Here is a 16,973-nt window from a genome sequence, read left to right on the forward strand (position 1 = left end):
CTCTTGAAATATTCTCCTCAGGTCCTTTCTCTCTCTTGTCTTTTTCTGAGACCCCTGTGATGCAGATACTAGTTGGCTTCGTGTTGTTTCAGAGGTCTCTTAAGCTATCGTCATTTCTTTTCATTCTTTTGTCTTTTTTTCTGTCTGTGGAAGTGATTTCCACTACTCTGTCTTCTAGCTCACTGATCCATTCTTCTGCCTTATTTAGTCTATTCTTGGTTCCTTCTAGTGTGCTGTCACCTCAGTTATTGTGTTCATCAAATCTGTTTAGTTGTTCTTTGTATTTTCTAACTCTTTGCTAAAAACTTGGAACTTCTTGCTCTGTGCATCCATTCTCCTCCTGAGTTCTCTGATCTTCACAATCGTTACTCTGAACTCTTTCTCGGGTATATTGCCTATCTCCTCATTGCTTAGTTGTTCTTGTGGGATTTTATCTAGCTCATCTGCCACCTCATTTTGTCTGAATTTCTATTTGTACTTTTATTATGTGATGGGGTAGTTACATTTCTTGACCTTGGAGAAGTGGCCCCCTGTAGGTGATGTCCTGTGGGTCCCAGCAGTGCACTTCTCTCTCGTCACCCAAGGGTCAGGCTACTGGTCCCAGGGTAGAGTCTGGCTTCACTTTGTGGACTCATCCCACAGGCTGTAGGAATGTTGCTTTCTCGCTTCTGGTGTCTGCCCCCTGGTGGGTGAAGCTGAACTAGAGGGCTGTGCAGGTTTCCTGGCAGGAGGGGTTGGTGCCTATCCACTGGCGGGTAGAGCTGGGTCTTGGCCCTCTGGTGGGCAAGGTCATGTCTAGGGGCATCCTGTCTGGTGATAACTGGGGCTGTGTTCCCACCAGGTTAGCTGTGTGGCCTGAGGCATCCCAGTACTTAAGCTTACAGGCTGTTGGGTGGGGCCAGGTCTTGGTGCTAACGACCCATGCAAGATCTCATCTTCCAGGAAAATGTATGTGGGTGATAAATACTGACTATTTACCGCCAGCTTTTGTGTCTCCAGGTGAGCCACAACCACCACACCCCCCAGTACCCCCCCCCCAGGAGATCGTCCAAGACCAGCAGCCAGGTCTGGCCCAGGCTCCTGTGAAATCACTACTTCTGCCCTTGGTCCTGGTGCACGTGAGACTGTGTGCTCTTTAAGAGCAAGTCTCTGTTTCCCCCAGTCCTGTGGAGCTCCTGCAATTAAGCCCCGCTGGCCTTCAAAGCCAAATGCTCTGGGGGCTCCTACTCCCGATGCCGGACCCCCAGGCTGGGGAGCCTGACCTGGGGCTCAGAACTCTCACTCCTATGGTTGAACCTCTACAATGTAATTATTCTCCAGCTTGTGGGTCACCCACCTTGGAGGTATGAGACCCGATTATATTATCAGTGCACCCTTCCTGCCTTCCCACTGTGGTTCCCTCTTTACGTCTCCAGTTGAAGATCTTTTTCGGTAGGTTCCAGTCTTTTTTTATCTATGTCTGTCCAGCAGTCAGTCATGGTTTTGTTGTGTTCATGAGAAGAGGCAGGTGTTCCTACCACTCTGCTGTCTTGACTGGAAATCCACAATAGATGGTTGTTAATTGACAAACCGCGAGACTCTTTAGAGCGGGGACCGTGGCAGGACCCTTCTGTTCCTCAGCCTCACCTGGCCATGCTGAGAACGCATCTCGCTGGCTGAAACTTCTTCCCCAGGACTAAGTCAGAGAGGAAGGACTGGTTTCTTTAAGCAGGAGCTCAGCCTCTGACTGTCTTAAGCAAGGATGCCACGGTGAGCTTTTATCCCTCACCCGCCCACTGCCGGGAGGGACCTGTGGGAATTCTGTGTGTGTAATCACTGATTTTGTGGCAACCCTGTGAAGAAGGTGATAATTGCTCCAGTGATCGGGGCATCCCCTCCCCTCCCATATTATTTGGAATTAACAGCCCTGCAGTTGTTATTTTAAAAGAAATCACAACTGTTTTGGTTACAGAAGCTTTTATTGATCTCTCACCTTGCTCCCTATCGATGAAGACAGGCATGGTCTCCCCAGACCAGTCTCCAAGAACAAGGTCTCCTCCTCCAGTGTTTTCACGAGTGGGAATATTAGAATCATTCTGTCCTCCTCAGGGCAGCCTGCGGAGCCAGAGGGGCTGGGACAGGACGGACAGCGGGCCGTCTCTGCTTCCTTGGCACACTCTACTTCTGGAAGGTTGTCTGCTCTACTTCGAAAAAGCTACCTGAGTCATCAGTGTCCCCAAGGCTGACTCCTTTGAGAGGGACTCGGATGTGCTGAAGTGACCCCTCATCCCACCAAAATCATAACAAGACAGTGGCCCCTGTGCAGGGCTGCCTGGCTCTGTCCTGTCCCGCAGGGGCTTGGCAGAGCAGATCAACATGCTTGATCTGCACGTATTCTTTCTGGGTTCTTAGGTCTTTAAAACTGATTTCAGGCCTCTGCATCCTAGTTAAGCATGTAAGAGCTTTGCTCCACTTTATAAATCAGAACTGGGGCTGGCTCTGAGAATTTAAATGATGTGGGAGGGATCATACGGTGAGTGACCATGTAGTTGGTGGCAGAGAGAGGAAGCAGAGGCCAAAGCCAAGAATCCACCCCCGACCCCAAACCAGCCTTGGCCCACTTTCTTCCTTTATAGTCTCACATCTCCTCGGCCATTAAAAAAGGCTCACACAGAGGTTTGGGGTTTGTAGGTACCCAGGTTGAAATATTCCAAAGGGCCGTGAGGTGCCTTTTAACCGGAGTCTTTCAGTTTCAGAACAAAAATGTCAAAAGTTGGTTCTTTGAAATAGGACAGCCTTAGGGAGCCTGACCAAGAAGAAAGAGCAGACACAACTGAGATGATTAGGGGTGGGAAAGCACGTGGCTTCCGGGATAAAGCTAGGTTAAAAATAGACGAGAGGGAAATATTAAGAGTTTTTTTTTTTTTGCCAGAATATTTGAAAACTTAGACAAAATGGACAAATTCCCAGGTTTTGAAACTGGTTCTAGAAGAAAAAGAAAGCCTGGAACATCTTATGATCATTAAAACAACTGACTGCTCAGGAATGGAAAGCTTGCCAAAAAGTAATCACCAGGCCCCAGTGGTTCTAAATTTGTAAGGGAAACATTCCGATCTGATCATCCATAGGACAGAAACTCCTTCTGTGAGTGCAGGATAACCTTGCGCATGATCGTGGAGGATGGAGCTAGGATTCCAGGCTGTCAGAAGTGCAGGTCAGGTGGACGTGCTGGGAGCAGCCCCCGTCCCCCAAGTCCTACACTTGTGAGTAGTGTCAGCCCCGAGGCCCTTTGCCTCTTGATGCTGGAGTGCATTTGGAGAGGCCCAGCTGGAATTCTCTGAGGGGTGGTCATCCGTCTGAATGCTTGGCACATGGCTTTGGAGATCCCAGGACAGAGGGAACCTGTAAAAGTTGATGTAACTGGATGGGAGACAGAAGGCAGCAGTTGGCCCCCATGGAGAGGCCCAACTGGAGAATAGTGGCGTCCAAGGGGCATGCTACGTAGAGGGAAGGTACATTGGGAATGGATGCCAGAGAAAGTATATTTGGTTGGGGCTTTGGAGGATGTGTAGGAGTTTGCTGGGTAGAGGGTGGGAGATGGGGAGCAGTAGATGACATTCAGGCAGCAGATGGGTGGGGGAAGTCACAGCATTGTTTTCCAGACAGGACAGGCATGTTGGTAAGCTGTAGCTCTGTCTTCCTTCAGCTTGGAGAGGATCAGGCTGGAGGTGGAAAGTCTGCTCCACTGAGGGGCAGAGACTACCTGAGGGCCTCAGCTGCTCACAGCTCCCCACTGGGCCGTAACCCTGACATTGGAGTCTGGCGGAGCTGGAGAGCACAGGGAAGGGAGTGAGAGGGCTGTGATGGTCACCCCTTAACTCCTGAGGTGGGGGGCCCTCCTCTCCTGCCACTGCTGAGCCCAGCCAGGAAGCCTGGGCTTCAGGAGCCCACCCTTGAGCTCAGCATCAGCAGAGGCCGCCACTGCAAAGGCCCTGCTGTTCCTCAAGTGCCGTTATTAATTCATAATTCCAAAATTACGTACAGTTGTTTACAAAGCACGTCCTCAGTTTGTCATCATAACAAGGTAAATGGGACAATTCTGATTTCCCATCGCACGAGAAAATTTATCAAGAGGAAGCAAACTTCCATTTGAGTGATACAGGATGGATTTTTTTAAAGCGCTCTGGCCGATTCACAGCCCCTTTCCAATCTGCTATAGTTGTTATTTATTTTGTAATTTAGAAAGAGCTTTTTTGATCTATAGTTTACATACTGTTAAGCTCGATTTAAAGTTCAAAGCAGCTAGATGTTTTTTCCCCGTATTTAGAATGTGTAACCATTACGATAATCTAAGTTTTTAGTATTTTCATCACCCCAAGAAGAGACCTGTACCCATTAACAGTCACTTCCTCCTCCCAGACCTAGACCCCAGTAATTTATGTTCCGTCTCTGTGGGTTTGCCTGCTCAGGACGTTTCATATAAATGGAATCATACAGTATGTGGTCTTTTGTGTCTGGCTTCTTTCATTTTGCATAATGTTCTCACGTTGCTATTCATGTTGTAGCATCAGTGCTTCATTCCTTGTTACATGGCTGAGTGGTGTTCTGCTGTGTGGATGGACCACACTGTGTCCATTTATCCTGATGGACAGCTGGGTGGTTCCTACTCTTTGACTGTTAGGAGTAATGCAGCTGTGAACGTTCCTGTGCGCATGTTTGTGTAGACAGACGTTGTCATTTCTCTTGGACGGATACCTAGGAGTGGAATCGCTGGGTCACATGGTAACTATGTTTAGCATTTCGAGGAACTGCCAGACTGTTCTGAAAGAGGCTCCACCATTTTACATTCCATATTTTTTCTTAATTAAACTTTAAATTTTGAATTAATTGTAGATTCACACGTAGTTGTGAAAAATAATAGAGACCCTGTGTACCCCTTACCCCATTTCCCCAACGGCAACATCTCGTACAGCCGTCACGCACCGTCACACCAGGATGCTGACGGTGGTACGGCCAAGATACGGGGCCTTCCATCACCACGGGGATCCGTCACGTCGCCCTTAAGTAGCCCCAGCCACTTCCCTCCTCCAGCCTCCAGTTTTAAGCCCTGGCAACTACTAATCTATTCTCCATTTTTATAAATCTGTCATCTTAGAAATGTCCTGTAAGTGCAATCATACACTGTGCGTGGGGGCAGGGGACTGACTTTTTTCACTCGGTCTTATCCTCGACGGTTGATCTAGCTTGTTGCTGCATCAATAGGCCTTTCATTGCCGAGTGGTGCGGATGGACCACCGTTTGCTTAACTACTCACTTCTTGAAGGACATCTTGATTGTTTCTAGTTTGGGGCTACTGTGAATATGATTTTATCTATCTGTCAGTCTATCTGTCTGTCTGTTTCTCTGTCTGTCTGTCTGTCTAATCCATCTAGGTATCCATCTGTCTGTCTACTCCATCTGTCTATCATCTATCTTCTACTTTTAAGCTTTGAGAATTCTTTATACATTCTAGATACTAGTTCTCTGTTGGATATGTGGTTGGCAAGCATTTCCTCCCAGTCTTAGAGTCTTTTCATCCTCTTAACAAGGTCCTCAAAGATCGATTGTTTTTCATTTTGTTGAAGTTTAGTTTATCAGCATTCCCTTTTATTGATTGTGCTTTCTGTGTCAAGTTTAAGGACTCTTTGCTTGGCTTAGATCTTAAAGATTTCTCTAATGGGTTTTCTAAGTTTTAACTTTTATTATTTACATTTAAATAGATGATATATTTTGAATTAATATTTTGCATGAAGTGTGAGGTTTAAGTCAAGGTTTCTTTTCTTTTCTTTTCTTTTCTTTTTTTTTGCCTATGGACGTTTACTTGCTCCCACACCTTTTGTTGAAAACACTGTTATCTCCTTTATTGAATTGCTTTCATCACTTTGTCAAAAACCAGTTGGGCATGCTTGTGTGAGTTTATTTATGAGTTCTGTGTTCTGTTCCATTGTCCTATGTGTTTATCCTTCCATAACCCTGATTATTGTGGCCATACCAAAAATCTTGAAATCCGGTAGCATGAGTCCCCGCATTTTGTGGTTCATTCTCAAAATTATTTTAATTATTATTGTTTCTTTCCCTTTCTGTGTAAGTTTCAGAATAATCTGGCCTATGTCTATCAAAGAATTTATAGAGATTTTGGTAGGGTTTGTGCTAAGCCTGTCTATCAATTTGGGGAGAATTGACATTTTACTATATTATCTTCGAATCAATGAAAGTTGTATGTCTCTCCATTTATTTAGCTCTTCTTTGGGCTCTTTAATTAGTGTTTCATAGTTCTCAGCATGCCGGTCCTCTACATGTCTTGATAGAATATGCCTGAATATTTGATTCTTTTTGAGTGATAGTAAATGATATCATATTTTTAATACCCATGTCTGTGTGTCCATTGCTAGTTTGTAGAAATACAGCTGATTATTGTGTGTTGTTCTTGTGTCCTATAACCTTCTGAACTCAGTTATCATTTTAGAAATTTTTTGTTTTTTGGATACTGTTTTATTTTATCTTGGTTTTTTAGAGTCCTTTGTGTTTCTTATGTGGACCATCATGTCACTGGCAAATAAGTACAGTATAATATCTTCCTTTCTAATCTGTGTGCCTTTTAGTTCCTTTTCTTGTCTGTGGCACTGAGTGGATGGACCTCATGCCAAGCTGAATAAAAGTGATGAGAGTGGGCTTCCTTGCCTTGTTCTTGACAGTGTTCAACGTTATACCCTAAATGGATGTTAGCTGTGGGCTTTTTCTGGATGTTCTTGATCAAGATGAAGAAGTTCCCCTCTCTTCCTGTTTTTCTGATACTTTTCATCATGAATGGATGTTGAGTTTTGTTAAATTATTTTTCAGTATTAATTGCTATGTGATTTTAATTTGTATCCTGTGGGCTATGCTGTATAACACTGATTGGTATTTCAGTATTGAACCACCATCGCATCGCCTGACGAAAGCCCGCTTGGGTCAGGTGTTCCGGAGGTGATGCTGGTGCTTGCCCAGCGCTCTGGGAGCCAGTGACCCGTGCAGTGACAGTCCAGGCCTGGGCCCTGCCCACCCAGGCTCTGGGGCCGGGCAGGGTCTGTAGGACTGGACCACATGCTCGTGGAGGGCAGCTCCCCGGCACCCGCCTCACTGGGGTGGGAGCGTAGAGGAAGCAGGGAGGGGAGCTGCCGTGTCACGTGGGCCCGTCTCTCCTGTCCAGGAGCGGCTGCTCATGAGCCTCCTGCCACGGAACGTTGCCATGGAGATGAAGGAGGACTTCCTAAAGCCCCCGGAGAGGATTTTCCACAAGATTTACATCCAGCGGCATGACAACGTGAGGTAGGGCTGGCGCTGGCCTGGCCCTGCAGTGGGCCTGGGGAGCCGAGGTGGGAGGGGAGGGAGGGGAGGGGTGAGGGAGGAGGTGGAGGTGATGGCAGAGATAGGAGGTGGGGGTGGAGGTAAGCAGAGGGTCCTAGTTTGAGGGAAGGAGGGAGTGGGTGTGGGTCAGGAGCCCAGGTGAACACTTGCCCGGCAGGGGAGCAGTGTGTTGCCTTCATTCCACAGCTGTTCTCTCCCGTTTTCTCATTCTGCACCTTTTACTTCCTGTGTTGGTTAAAGAGGGTCAGAACTCTGTTCCTAAGCCGGGTTTGGGCAGCGGCCTTTGGGCAGGGAATTTGCCTGTGTCGGGTCAGTAGCCATTGTTCTAGTTGGTGCCAGGCTCTGGGGTGGGGTGTTCTCTCACTCTGTTCCTCTCGCGGCCACCCCAGGAGGTGGGGATTGTTGTTCCATTGTATAGGTGAGGAAACTGAGCCCTTGGAGTGAGCCACCTCTCCCTGGACACTCTGAGGTTTGCTTGTTTGTTTTTAAAGGGCCTGTTAAAAAGCAGTTTACTGTGTTAAATCTTGGATTCCCTTCTACGGTACTCGGGATAGCTGAGCGCTGCCTGTCTGGGGGTAATACTTTACCGTAAGTGTCACTCAGGTAGGAGATGAGGTTTGAAGGTCTGAAGCTTTCTCCCTTCTCGCTGTTCTTTACTGGCTTTCCTGGGTGTCGGTGTCAGGCCTCCCTGCTCATCGCGCCCCTACGGACAAAAGGAGAAGACATCCTTGTTCTGTTTGTGTCAAGAGATTCAGACCATGTCCCTGCGAGCTGGTGCCTGTTCATCCGAAGCGAGCTAGGGGCTGCTGCCGCCAGCCCCTCCCCAGCAAGGTCCAATTGCCCCTTGTGGGGGCCAGCGTGGCTAACAGCTTCTGCTGAGTGCACTCACTCCCACTGTTGTGCCTCTCAGTGAGGACCAGTGCTGTCCTCCTACAGAGGACACCGAAGCTGAGGGGACTTAAGGCCCCGTATGTGGGGCGAGCATTCACGCCCAGGCAGGACACACCTCTCCACTGGACACAGGGTTCTCTTCAATGTCATCGTAGCCCTGATATCCATGGGTCCTGTCCCTCCACTTTATATGTGAGGAAATTGAGGATCAGCAAAGTGAAGTGAGTGTGCAGGACTCCCTGCCTAGTAAGTGATGGGGTTGGAGCTAGACTAGGATTGGCTGATTCTGACATCTGCCTAGACTTTGGACACAATTTAGTGGCCCAGCCCCTGACTGAGAAGATCAGACCACTCGAACAATCCAAGGAGCACCTTGCCAGGGCAGAGCATCTGTGCACAGCAGGGAAAGCATCAGACATGAAGAGTCTTCTGGTGCTGCAGGTGAAGCTGGGCACAGTGCACGGGCACCCAGGTGCCTTTCCCTCCCTCTCCTCTACCTGTTGACAACAAATACAGATGTGGTGACTCATGAATTCCCTTTGCTGCTAGAAATTTTCCATCCATGCCCCCTGGTGGACCAGTGTGCTGGATGCAGGCATGCCAGCCCTGAGATGGGAGAGGAAGCTGAGACTCCCTGTCACAGATGATGCCAGCTGCACACTAGCCCCGCTGGCCACCCTCTAGCAGGGTTCAGAGACATCTTTCTACAGCCCCGATACAAACATCTCAGTGCCCTCTCTACTATCCTTGTTACATCCAAGCTCAGTGTGCCATTCACAACTCACAGCGGCTGATGCCATTGGGAATGGTGGAACACCATGAGAACCCTCTCCTCCATAGAAGCAATGACAACGTTGGAGAAAATGGTCTGAGTCAACATTGTTAGAACATTGCAAATTAACCAAAGTCTAGCAGGAATCCGGGAAAGTTTCTTCAAGTTAAAGACAGCAAAATCTTGGTAAGAACAGTGAGCTTGGTGCAATTTTAACTTTCTCTATTCCACCCTCCCATCTCCCAATTCACAAAAGTTTTGAAAGCCAACAGCTGCCATCATGATGAAAACTTGTAGCCCGGCAGCGACTGGCAGGGGCAGAACTTGGCTGGCAGTCTTTCAAAACCCCATTCAGAGAATTACCATTATTTGACCGTCTGGAAATTCACTGGAAAACACCACTGATGGGCTTATCTTTATCTGAGCTGACTGACATTCAGTATGTACAGCCTTTGCCTGGACATTTGTTGAAAACAATCAGTGTCAATTGTTTAATATCATAGCTACCTTAGGCAATGATAACAGAGAAGGCCAATATAACAGAGAAGGCCAATAGCAAGGTAATCAAAAACCATAAAGGGAAAACAGGAAGATGTCCATCAGGGGCTTTGAAAGGGAGTATTTCTGGGAATCAGGAGACCATGTACGAGTGTAGGGATGTTTGCATGCTCAGGAAAGACCTGAGAAGGCCCTTAGTTCCCACCTCTGCCTGACCTTGAGGGTGTAAGCAAGCAGGAAGTGAAGGCTAAGGCAGAGTTGCAATCTTCCTGGCTGAGTGCTGACATCATGCTCCAACATGCACACACACCATGTTGTCAAAGACTGAGAGACTCATTGGCCCCAGCCATCTAAGGAGACTTCTGTGTAGTCATTAGCTGACCACTAAGATCACAAAGCAGACACTTTAGTTGCTTCACGTAGCAAGGAATACAGAATTTACAGAATTAGTTCAGAAAAGTCACTAAATAAAAAACAAAATAAACAGCAACGTCAGCAAACAAACGACAAACCCTGAGATGGGGTAGGGGAATCATTTTCAGAGTTGCCACATTATGTTATCCAGTTTTTAATAAAAAATATGAGACATGCAGAAAACACGAATGCATGGCTTACACAGGAATGAAAAAAAAAAGCAGTGAATAGAAGCTAACCCAGAGGAAGCCCAGACATTGAACTTATTTGATAAAACCTTTAAAATCAGCTATTTTAAATACACTCAAAGAACAAACTATGTCAAAAAAGCTAAAGGAAAGTATCAGGATAATTTCTTATCAAATAAAGAATACCAATAAAGAGATAGAAATTATTTTTAAAAATAAACAAATCTGGATGGTGGAGGATGTAGCTCAGTAGCACAGTGCATGCTTAACATGCACAGGGTTCTGGGCTGAATCCTCAGTGCCACCATTTAAATAAATAAATAAATAAATAAATAAAAATAGGCAAGCAAGCAAGCCTCACTCCCTCCACAAAAATCCAACCCAATAGAAATTCCAAATTTGAAGAATAAAATAACTAAAATGAAAAATTCACCTGGGGGCTTAACAGCAGATTTGAGGCTGAAGAAAGAATCAGTGAATTTCAAGATAGTTCAATTAGTTTACCCAATCTGAAGAACAGAATGAAGAAAGAACGAAGATAGAGGAACAGAGCCTCAGAGGCTTGAGGGATACCATCAAAAATAGCAACACATTCATCATGAGAATCTCAGAAAAGAGGAAAGAGAAAAAGGGACAGAAGAAGTATTTGAAAAAGCAATGGCTAAAAATAGCCCAAATTTGATGAAAGACACTAACCTACATATCAAAGAATCTCAATTAGGATAAACTCAAAAAGATCCGCACCTAGACACAGCAAATTCAAACTCTCAAGAGCCAAAGACAAGGAGAGAATCTCGAAAGCAGGAAGAGGGAAGTAACTTGTTACACAGAAGGGGACCTTAATAAAGGTTTTAGGATATGTGTCATCAGAAATTATGGAGGCCACAAGGCAACGGGTTGGCATGTTCAAAGGCTGAACTAAAAAGACAAGAATTGTATCCAGCCAAAATCGCAGCTGTTCCCTCCGCCTAGAACCTCTTTTTCCCAGTGTCTTCATGGCTTCCCCCCTCTTCGGGGCTCAAGTGTCCCCTAACCTGTCCTAGTTAACATTGCTCATGGCTCCATACTGATCGTCATTGTTTCATTTTTCTCCATAGTTACACATGTCACCTTTGAAATACCTCCCCTGACTAGAATGGAAGCTTCTGGAGGGCAGTGATGTTTGACTCTTTCCTTCACTGCTAAAGACCCAAGCACCTGGAGCACTGCCTAGCACAGATATCCTTCAGTAAATATTTGTTGCATTAGAGCACTTACTAGTTACTATAAAGAAGCAATTGTTGCGCTCTTACTTGGTCCAGGGTATTATTCTAAGTGCTTTGTTAATCCATTTACCCCTCACAACCTATGAGATGGACTCCAGTCTTGTTCCCATTTTGCAGATGGAAGGACTGACACGTGAAAGTGTTGGCTAAGTTGCTCGTAGGTCCTGTTGCTGTACATGGTGGAGCCGGACAGTCCGACTGGAGTCCAGGCTCTCACCGCTGTTCCCCTCCTGCCTTTCCTGGGCTGACACTCAGGAACCTCTCATCCTGGAGACTGTGCCCTGCTGCGTATTACTTGGACCCGTGTTTCAACCACTCTGGATCTCTCAGCTTTTTATAAGTCATTATATGGTTTCACACTCATCTTAGTTTCCCACGTGCTATTTGCACTTCTGAATCAACCCCCTCTTCCTTTCTTCTTCACTCTTTCTCTCCTTCCTTCTTTACTTGTTGGTCTGGATAAATGCCTGGGTGGGCTCTAGACCCTGCTCCAGCCTGGCTGCATCAGCCAAGTGGGTGTTGTGCCTTCCTGCAGAAATCTGGGCTTCCCGTATCATTGCTTCCCTGTGCTCCATCCCTCCCTGCTCTGAGCCTTCTTCTCCGGATGTTGAGCTCCTGAGGACAGGGACCTGGTGTGTAAGAGGTCCTGCACACGTGCTTGCCTGTGTGCATGGAGGATGTCAGGGTGCTTCAGCGGGAGGCTGAGGAGGACAGACAGGGCCAGCGCTGGGGGGCTTTCCTAGCATGGGGGTTGGCAGTGCTCAGTCAGTGTTTGTGAAACTCCATGACTGAGCAGAGGCTGAGAAGACAGTGGGTGCAGAAAGGCATGTGAACGCATGGTTACTTATAGAGTAGAGAAGGAGAAAATGGTGGCCCCTCAAAGGTGTAAATGAGCCTGAATTTTATACCAAAAGAGAGGGGAGAAAACCTGTGCTGTCTGTCTCCCCGCACACTCTTGCAGCCAGCTCCGTCTCCCAGCTTCCCAGTATCAGTGACACTTCCATAGCCTAGACACCCAGTTTTTTTACCCACCCATTCATCCATTTCATAGCAAAAGTACACATCCCCTTTGCTCTGTGTTTGGTGCTGTGGGATGTACAGGTTGGAGTCTGCGTCCTTACGTGCCCTGAGTCTCGGTGGGGGATGCTGTCCCACAGTTAGGGGATGACAAAAGGATATGAGACTCGTGGTGGGGTGAGCCCCAGGGGCTCTCTGCTCATGGGCAGGGCATGGTAGACGTGGTGGGGTGAGGGAGAAGCCCCTCTGAGATGTGGGCTCCCGCTTTCTGCCCATGACATGGTCCCCACTTACTGCTTGTGACAGGGGTCCCCACTGTCTGGCATGAAGTATTGTTAAAAATGCAGAACTGAATTCAGATCTGACATCAGGAATCAAGGTATGAACACAATTGTGTCCAAAAATCGAACTTCTATATTTCCAAGTCACTGTCAGACCCCTTCACGTACCCCTGTGTGTGACCTCCCAGGTCTCACAGCTGAGGACGCTTTAGGCTGCAGGTGACAAAAGTTGGCTGTGCAGTGTCTTCAAGAGTGAGGGGCTCACTGTCCCCTGGGATGAGAGGTCCGGAGGTGGCGCCTGGCGCTGGTCCGGTGGCTCCGTGTTCAAGCCCCGTGGCCTCTCCCTCGTGGGTTCCCTGGAGTGCCTCCCCCCGAGAGAGGCCCCTGGTCACATCTCACTCATCCGTCACACGTTTGGGGGCTCGGACACTTGGAGGGCTCGTCAGGAAGCCTGGCTCCTCCCGAACGTACGGCTCGGGGAGGCTGTCCGTGATTCTGCAGGTTCTCTGTGCTGCCTGGGTCCTCCGTGCTGTTTCGCTATTTAAGGCATTTACATCCTTTGCAGCATCTGGGAAGACAGCTGTGCGCCGCGGGTGGACACTGTGTTGTTTAGACTGACCCGGGTTCTGTAGGAAGCGGAGGCCCAGCGTGTAAGAGAATGTGCCCCCCACCCCTGTAGCGGGCCCGGGTGGCCCTCTGCGCAGCACAGTAAGCCACCGTGAGGCTGACAGTGCCTGCGTCAGCCGTGGGAGGGAGGGAGGCTGCGGAGGCTGCTGCTCCCTTAAGAGCACATCACTTCTGCTCACGTGCCCGCAGCCACGGTCCCGCCACAGGGACAGCCCAGGAAGGGGCAGGTCTAGTGGCCTTTGAGCTGCTCCCCTGTGTCCTGGGTGGGGTCAGCAGGAGCTCTGAGTGGCTCCAGCAGTTCCTCCCTCTGTGACTGTGAAGAGTCCCCTGGCCTCTCCCAGCCTCAGTCCTCTCACCTGTGAGATGTGAACAGCAGAGCCTTCATTGCCAGCCTGCTTGGAGGAATAAGCCGGGAGCTCTAGTTCAAGGTGCTGTGTGAGGGTAAGCGTCTGTCTAGGTGGCGGAGCCTGTCCATCCGTGGAGGAGGGCAGCCTGCACCCCTCTGTCTTGCAGCATCCTCTTTGCAGACATCGTGGGCTTCACGGGCCTGGCGTCGCAGTGCACAGCCCAGGAGCTGGTGAAACTCCTCAACGAGCTCTTCGGCAAGTTTGACGAACTGGCCACGGTAAGCGCAGCCGCTGCTTTTGTTTGGGTGTAATTTGAGTGACTCCTGGGGTGACGATGGGCCAGGTGGATCCCCGTGTCGGAGATGTGACCCAGGGTGGTTGGGACGCGGTGCTTACCAGCCTGGCTGTAAGTCACCACTGTTTCAGCCTCACTGCTCATTGGCTCCTTCCCTCGGACCTGAGTGCTGCATTTGCAGAGGGGAAGATGCTTAAGGGGCCACAGGCAGGAGGAGGCGCTGGCTGTGTTGCGGGGCTTTGAGAGGGTGTGGCTCTGCCAGCCGGCCACCCCCCACCTTCTGCCCCCTGGCAGATGTCACCTGGGCTGGCCTTGGCGGGGGGCCCTGCGGAGCAGGCCTGCTCTGCCATTCTCTGCCTGGACTTGAAACTTCCCTGCTGGGGGCCAGTTGGTGACATCTCACGGTGCCTGGTCACCTCGCTCACTGCGAGCTGAGCTCTGGGTTTTGCAGGCCAACCTGAGACAGGTCACATCTAAGTCCAGCCTCCGCTTGCAGCACGTGGGCCACTGACGGCCTGGGTTTCCTTGGACCCCAGCACCTGCTTGTGTCCTGCAAGGACCTGGGGACATAAGCACGTGGACAAGTTCACTTGCCCATCCAGCCTTGCTCGAGGTGGACGTAGAGGGGCCCCAAGTTGGGGTTGTGAAAGGGGGAGGTGGCAGCAACTTCTGCCAAAGTCAGAATCCATCTCAGAGGAGGTGACAGTTAAAGGTCTATGAGAAAGTGTTAACATCTCCTCTTGAACAGGGTGAGGAGAGGACCCTGGCCGGGCCTGGCTTACGCAGCGGCCAGGAGTCATGAGGGACATTGTGTGTGTGTGCGCGCGCGCGCGTGTGTGTGCGCATGCGTGCGTGCGCAGGGCTGCATGGTGGGTTCAGTGGGCCACAGACTCGGGCCAACCCCTGTGCAGGGCACAGAACACCAGGGCACAGCCTTTGCCCTTGACCTGCAGGCAGAGCAGGCAGGGGTCACACTGGCCGTAGTGTTGTCATGCTGGGCATGGAGCTGCCCATCCGAGATTTCCTGGCAGCCTTGGTCCAGGCGGCCACTGTGCTTGTTCCCAGGAGCGAGGCTGTGGTTGGCGCAAAGAAATGCCACCTCCCTGTCGTCCTCCCCACGGACGGGGATGCCGGTGGGTTTGGAGAAGCCTAGAGGAGAAGGAAGGGCGTGAGCATGGCCTGTGCCCCATGTGCCCCTGGCTGTCACTTGGGGCCTCCAGGACCTTCTGCATTTGGGTCAGGATGTGTGTCTTGTCCAGCTGAGGGGTGGTGACTGGCGGCCGAGGGCTCTTGCTGCTGCCCCACCGCTTTCCCGGGCCCGCTCCTTCCTCCCCTCCACCAGGAAGCTTCTGGACCAGGGTGCCACTCGGCCCACCAGGGCCTCTTCTCTGAGCATGTGCACAGGAGGGCCTGAGCTCTTTGCCCCGTCGTCCGCTTGTCCTCCCAGCAGTTGAGGTCAGCATCGTGGCCCCCCAGGGGTCAGGGCCAAGTGTCAGGGCCAAGTCAGTGACTCCCCGGTAAGTGGTGCTGCCAGCCTGCCCCTCCGCTGTCCCTGGGACACCCCCCGCTCCAGGTCTCTCGCGGTGGCACTTCTCCCCTGCCCCCGAGGAAGGCACAGGGAGTCTTTATAGATTTTCTGCTCATCCTTTGTTAGATGCCTGATTTGCAGATATTTTCTCCCTGATCTGGCCTGTTTGTTCATTTTTGTAACAGTGCTGTGTGAAGGGCAGAGTTTCGTTTTTATGCAGTCCACTGATCACTCTCTTCTTTTATGGATGCAGAGCTCCTAGAGGCAGGCATTCCGCCAGCCGGCCCTCTCGTGCTGCCTCCTGTCAGAGCAGACGCGGGGCCCGCCCCGTGCGAGGGCTGGAGAGATGGGCCTCCCTGAGCTGGGTGGGAGGGCACGGGTGGAGATGCTGCCCCCGGGGGAGGCTCTGTCTGGGCCTTTGTTCTCAGGATGAAATGTGTGACCTGGAGGCTCCCTGTCCTGTCCTCTTCCTTCTTTACCACCTTAGAGTACAACTCCATCTGTCACTTTGCCAGTTTCTTCCATTTTAAAGCAGCTGCTGTGTGTCACCTCGAGCTCGAGGCCTGTGCCCTCACCCTGGCCCTGGTGGGGCCTCTTCAGCCCATGTCCCACCTGTGACATCCACTGCCCCTTTCCATCTGCACCACCACCCAGGGTGCACGTGGCATGGGGTCCACATGTGGGGACATCACACGTTCCCTCTAAATGTCTCCGTATTCCATGTGTCTCCTGAAATCTTAAGATTTGCCTTTTTGTTGTTGTTGTTAAATTTATTTGTAGGTATTTTATTCTTTTTGATGCAGTTGTAAATGCGAGTTCTTTCTTTCTTTTTATTGAAGTATAGTCGGTTTACAATGTTACGTTAATTTCTGATGTACAGCATAGTGATTCAGTTAGACACACACATATATATTCCTTTCAGGCTATTATAAGATCTCAAATAAAGTTCCCTATGCTATAAAGTAGGACCTTGTTGTTTACGTACTTTATACATAGTGTTAGTATCTGCAAATCTTGAAACTTCCAATTTATCCCTTCACCCTGCCTCCCTTCCTGCACTGGTATCCATAAGTTTGTTTTCTACGTCTGTGAGTCTCTTTCTGTTTTGTAAATAAGTTCATTTTTGTTTTTGATTTTTTAGATTCCACATATAAGTTATATCATATGGTATTTTTCTTTCTCTTTCTGGCTTACTTCCCTTAAAATGATGATCTCCAGGTCCATCCATGTTGCTGCAAATGGCATTGTTTCATTCTTTTTTATGGCTGAGTAGTATTCCATTGTATAAATATACCACAGCTTCTTTATCCAGGCATCTGTCAGAGGACATTTAGGTTGTTTCCATGTCTTAGCTATTGTAAATAGTGCTGCTGTGAACATTGAAGTGCAGGTATCTTTTTGAATTAGAGTTCTCTTCAGATAAATGCCCAAGAATGGGATTGCTGGATCATAGCGTAAGTCTGTTTTCAGTTTTTTAAGGAATCT

The 16,973-nt window shown here is 49.2% G+C and overlaps 1 protein-coding gene across 1 annotated transcript in view; it reads left to right on the forward strand.

Moving 5' to 3' along the window:
* ADCY1 (adenylate cyclase 1) overlaps window positions 1–16,973 on the forward strand; it is a 98,112-nt gene that overhangs the window by 28,576 nt on the left and 52,563 nt on the right. Inside the window, exons 3-4 of the mRNA XM_031454568.2 lie at window positions 7,208–7,326; window positions 13,832–13,943. Of these exons, the coding sequence (XP_031310428.2) occupies window positions 7,208–7,326; window positions 13,832–13,943 (231 nt within the window). The remainder of the gene's footprint in view (window positions 1–7,207; window positions 7,327–13,831; window positions 13,944–16,973) is intronic.

Source organism: Camelus dromedarius, chromosome 7, assembly GCF_036321535.1.
Source record: "Camelus dromedarius isolate mCamDro1 chromosome 7, mCamDro1.pat, whole genome shotgun sequence".
Lineage (NCBI taxonomy): Eukaryota > Metazoa > Chordata > Mammalia > Artiodactyla > Camelidae > Camelus > Camelus dromedarius.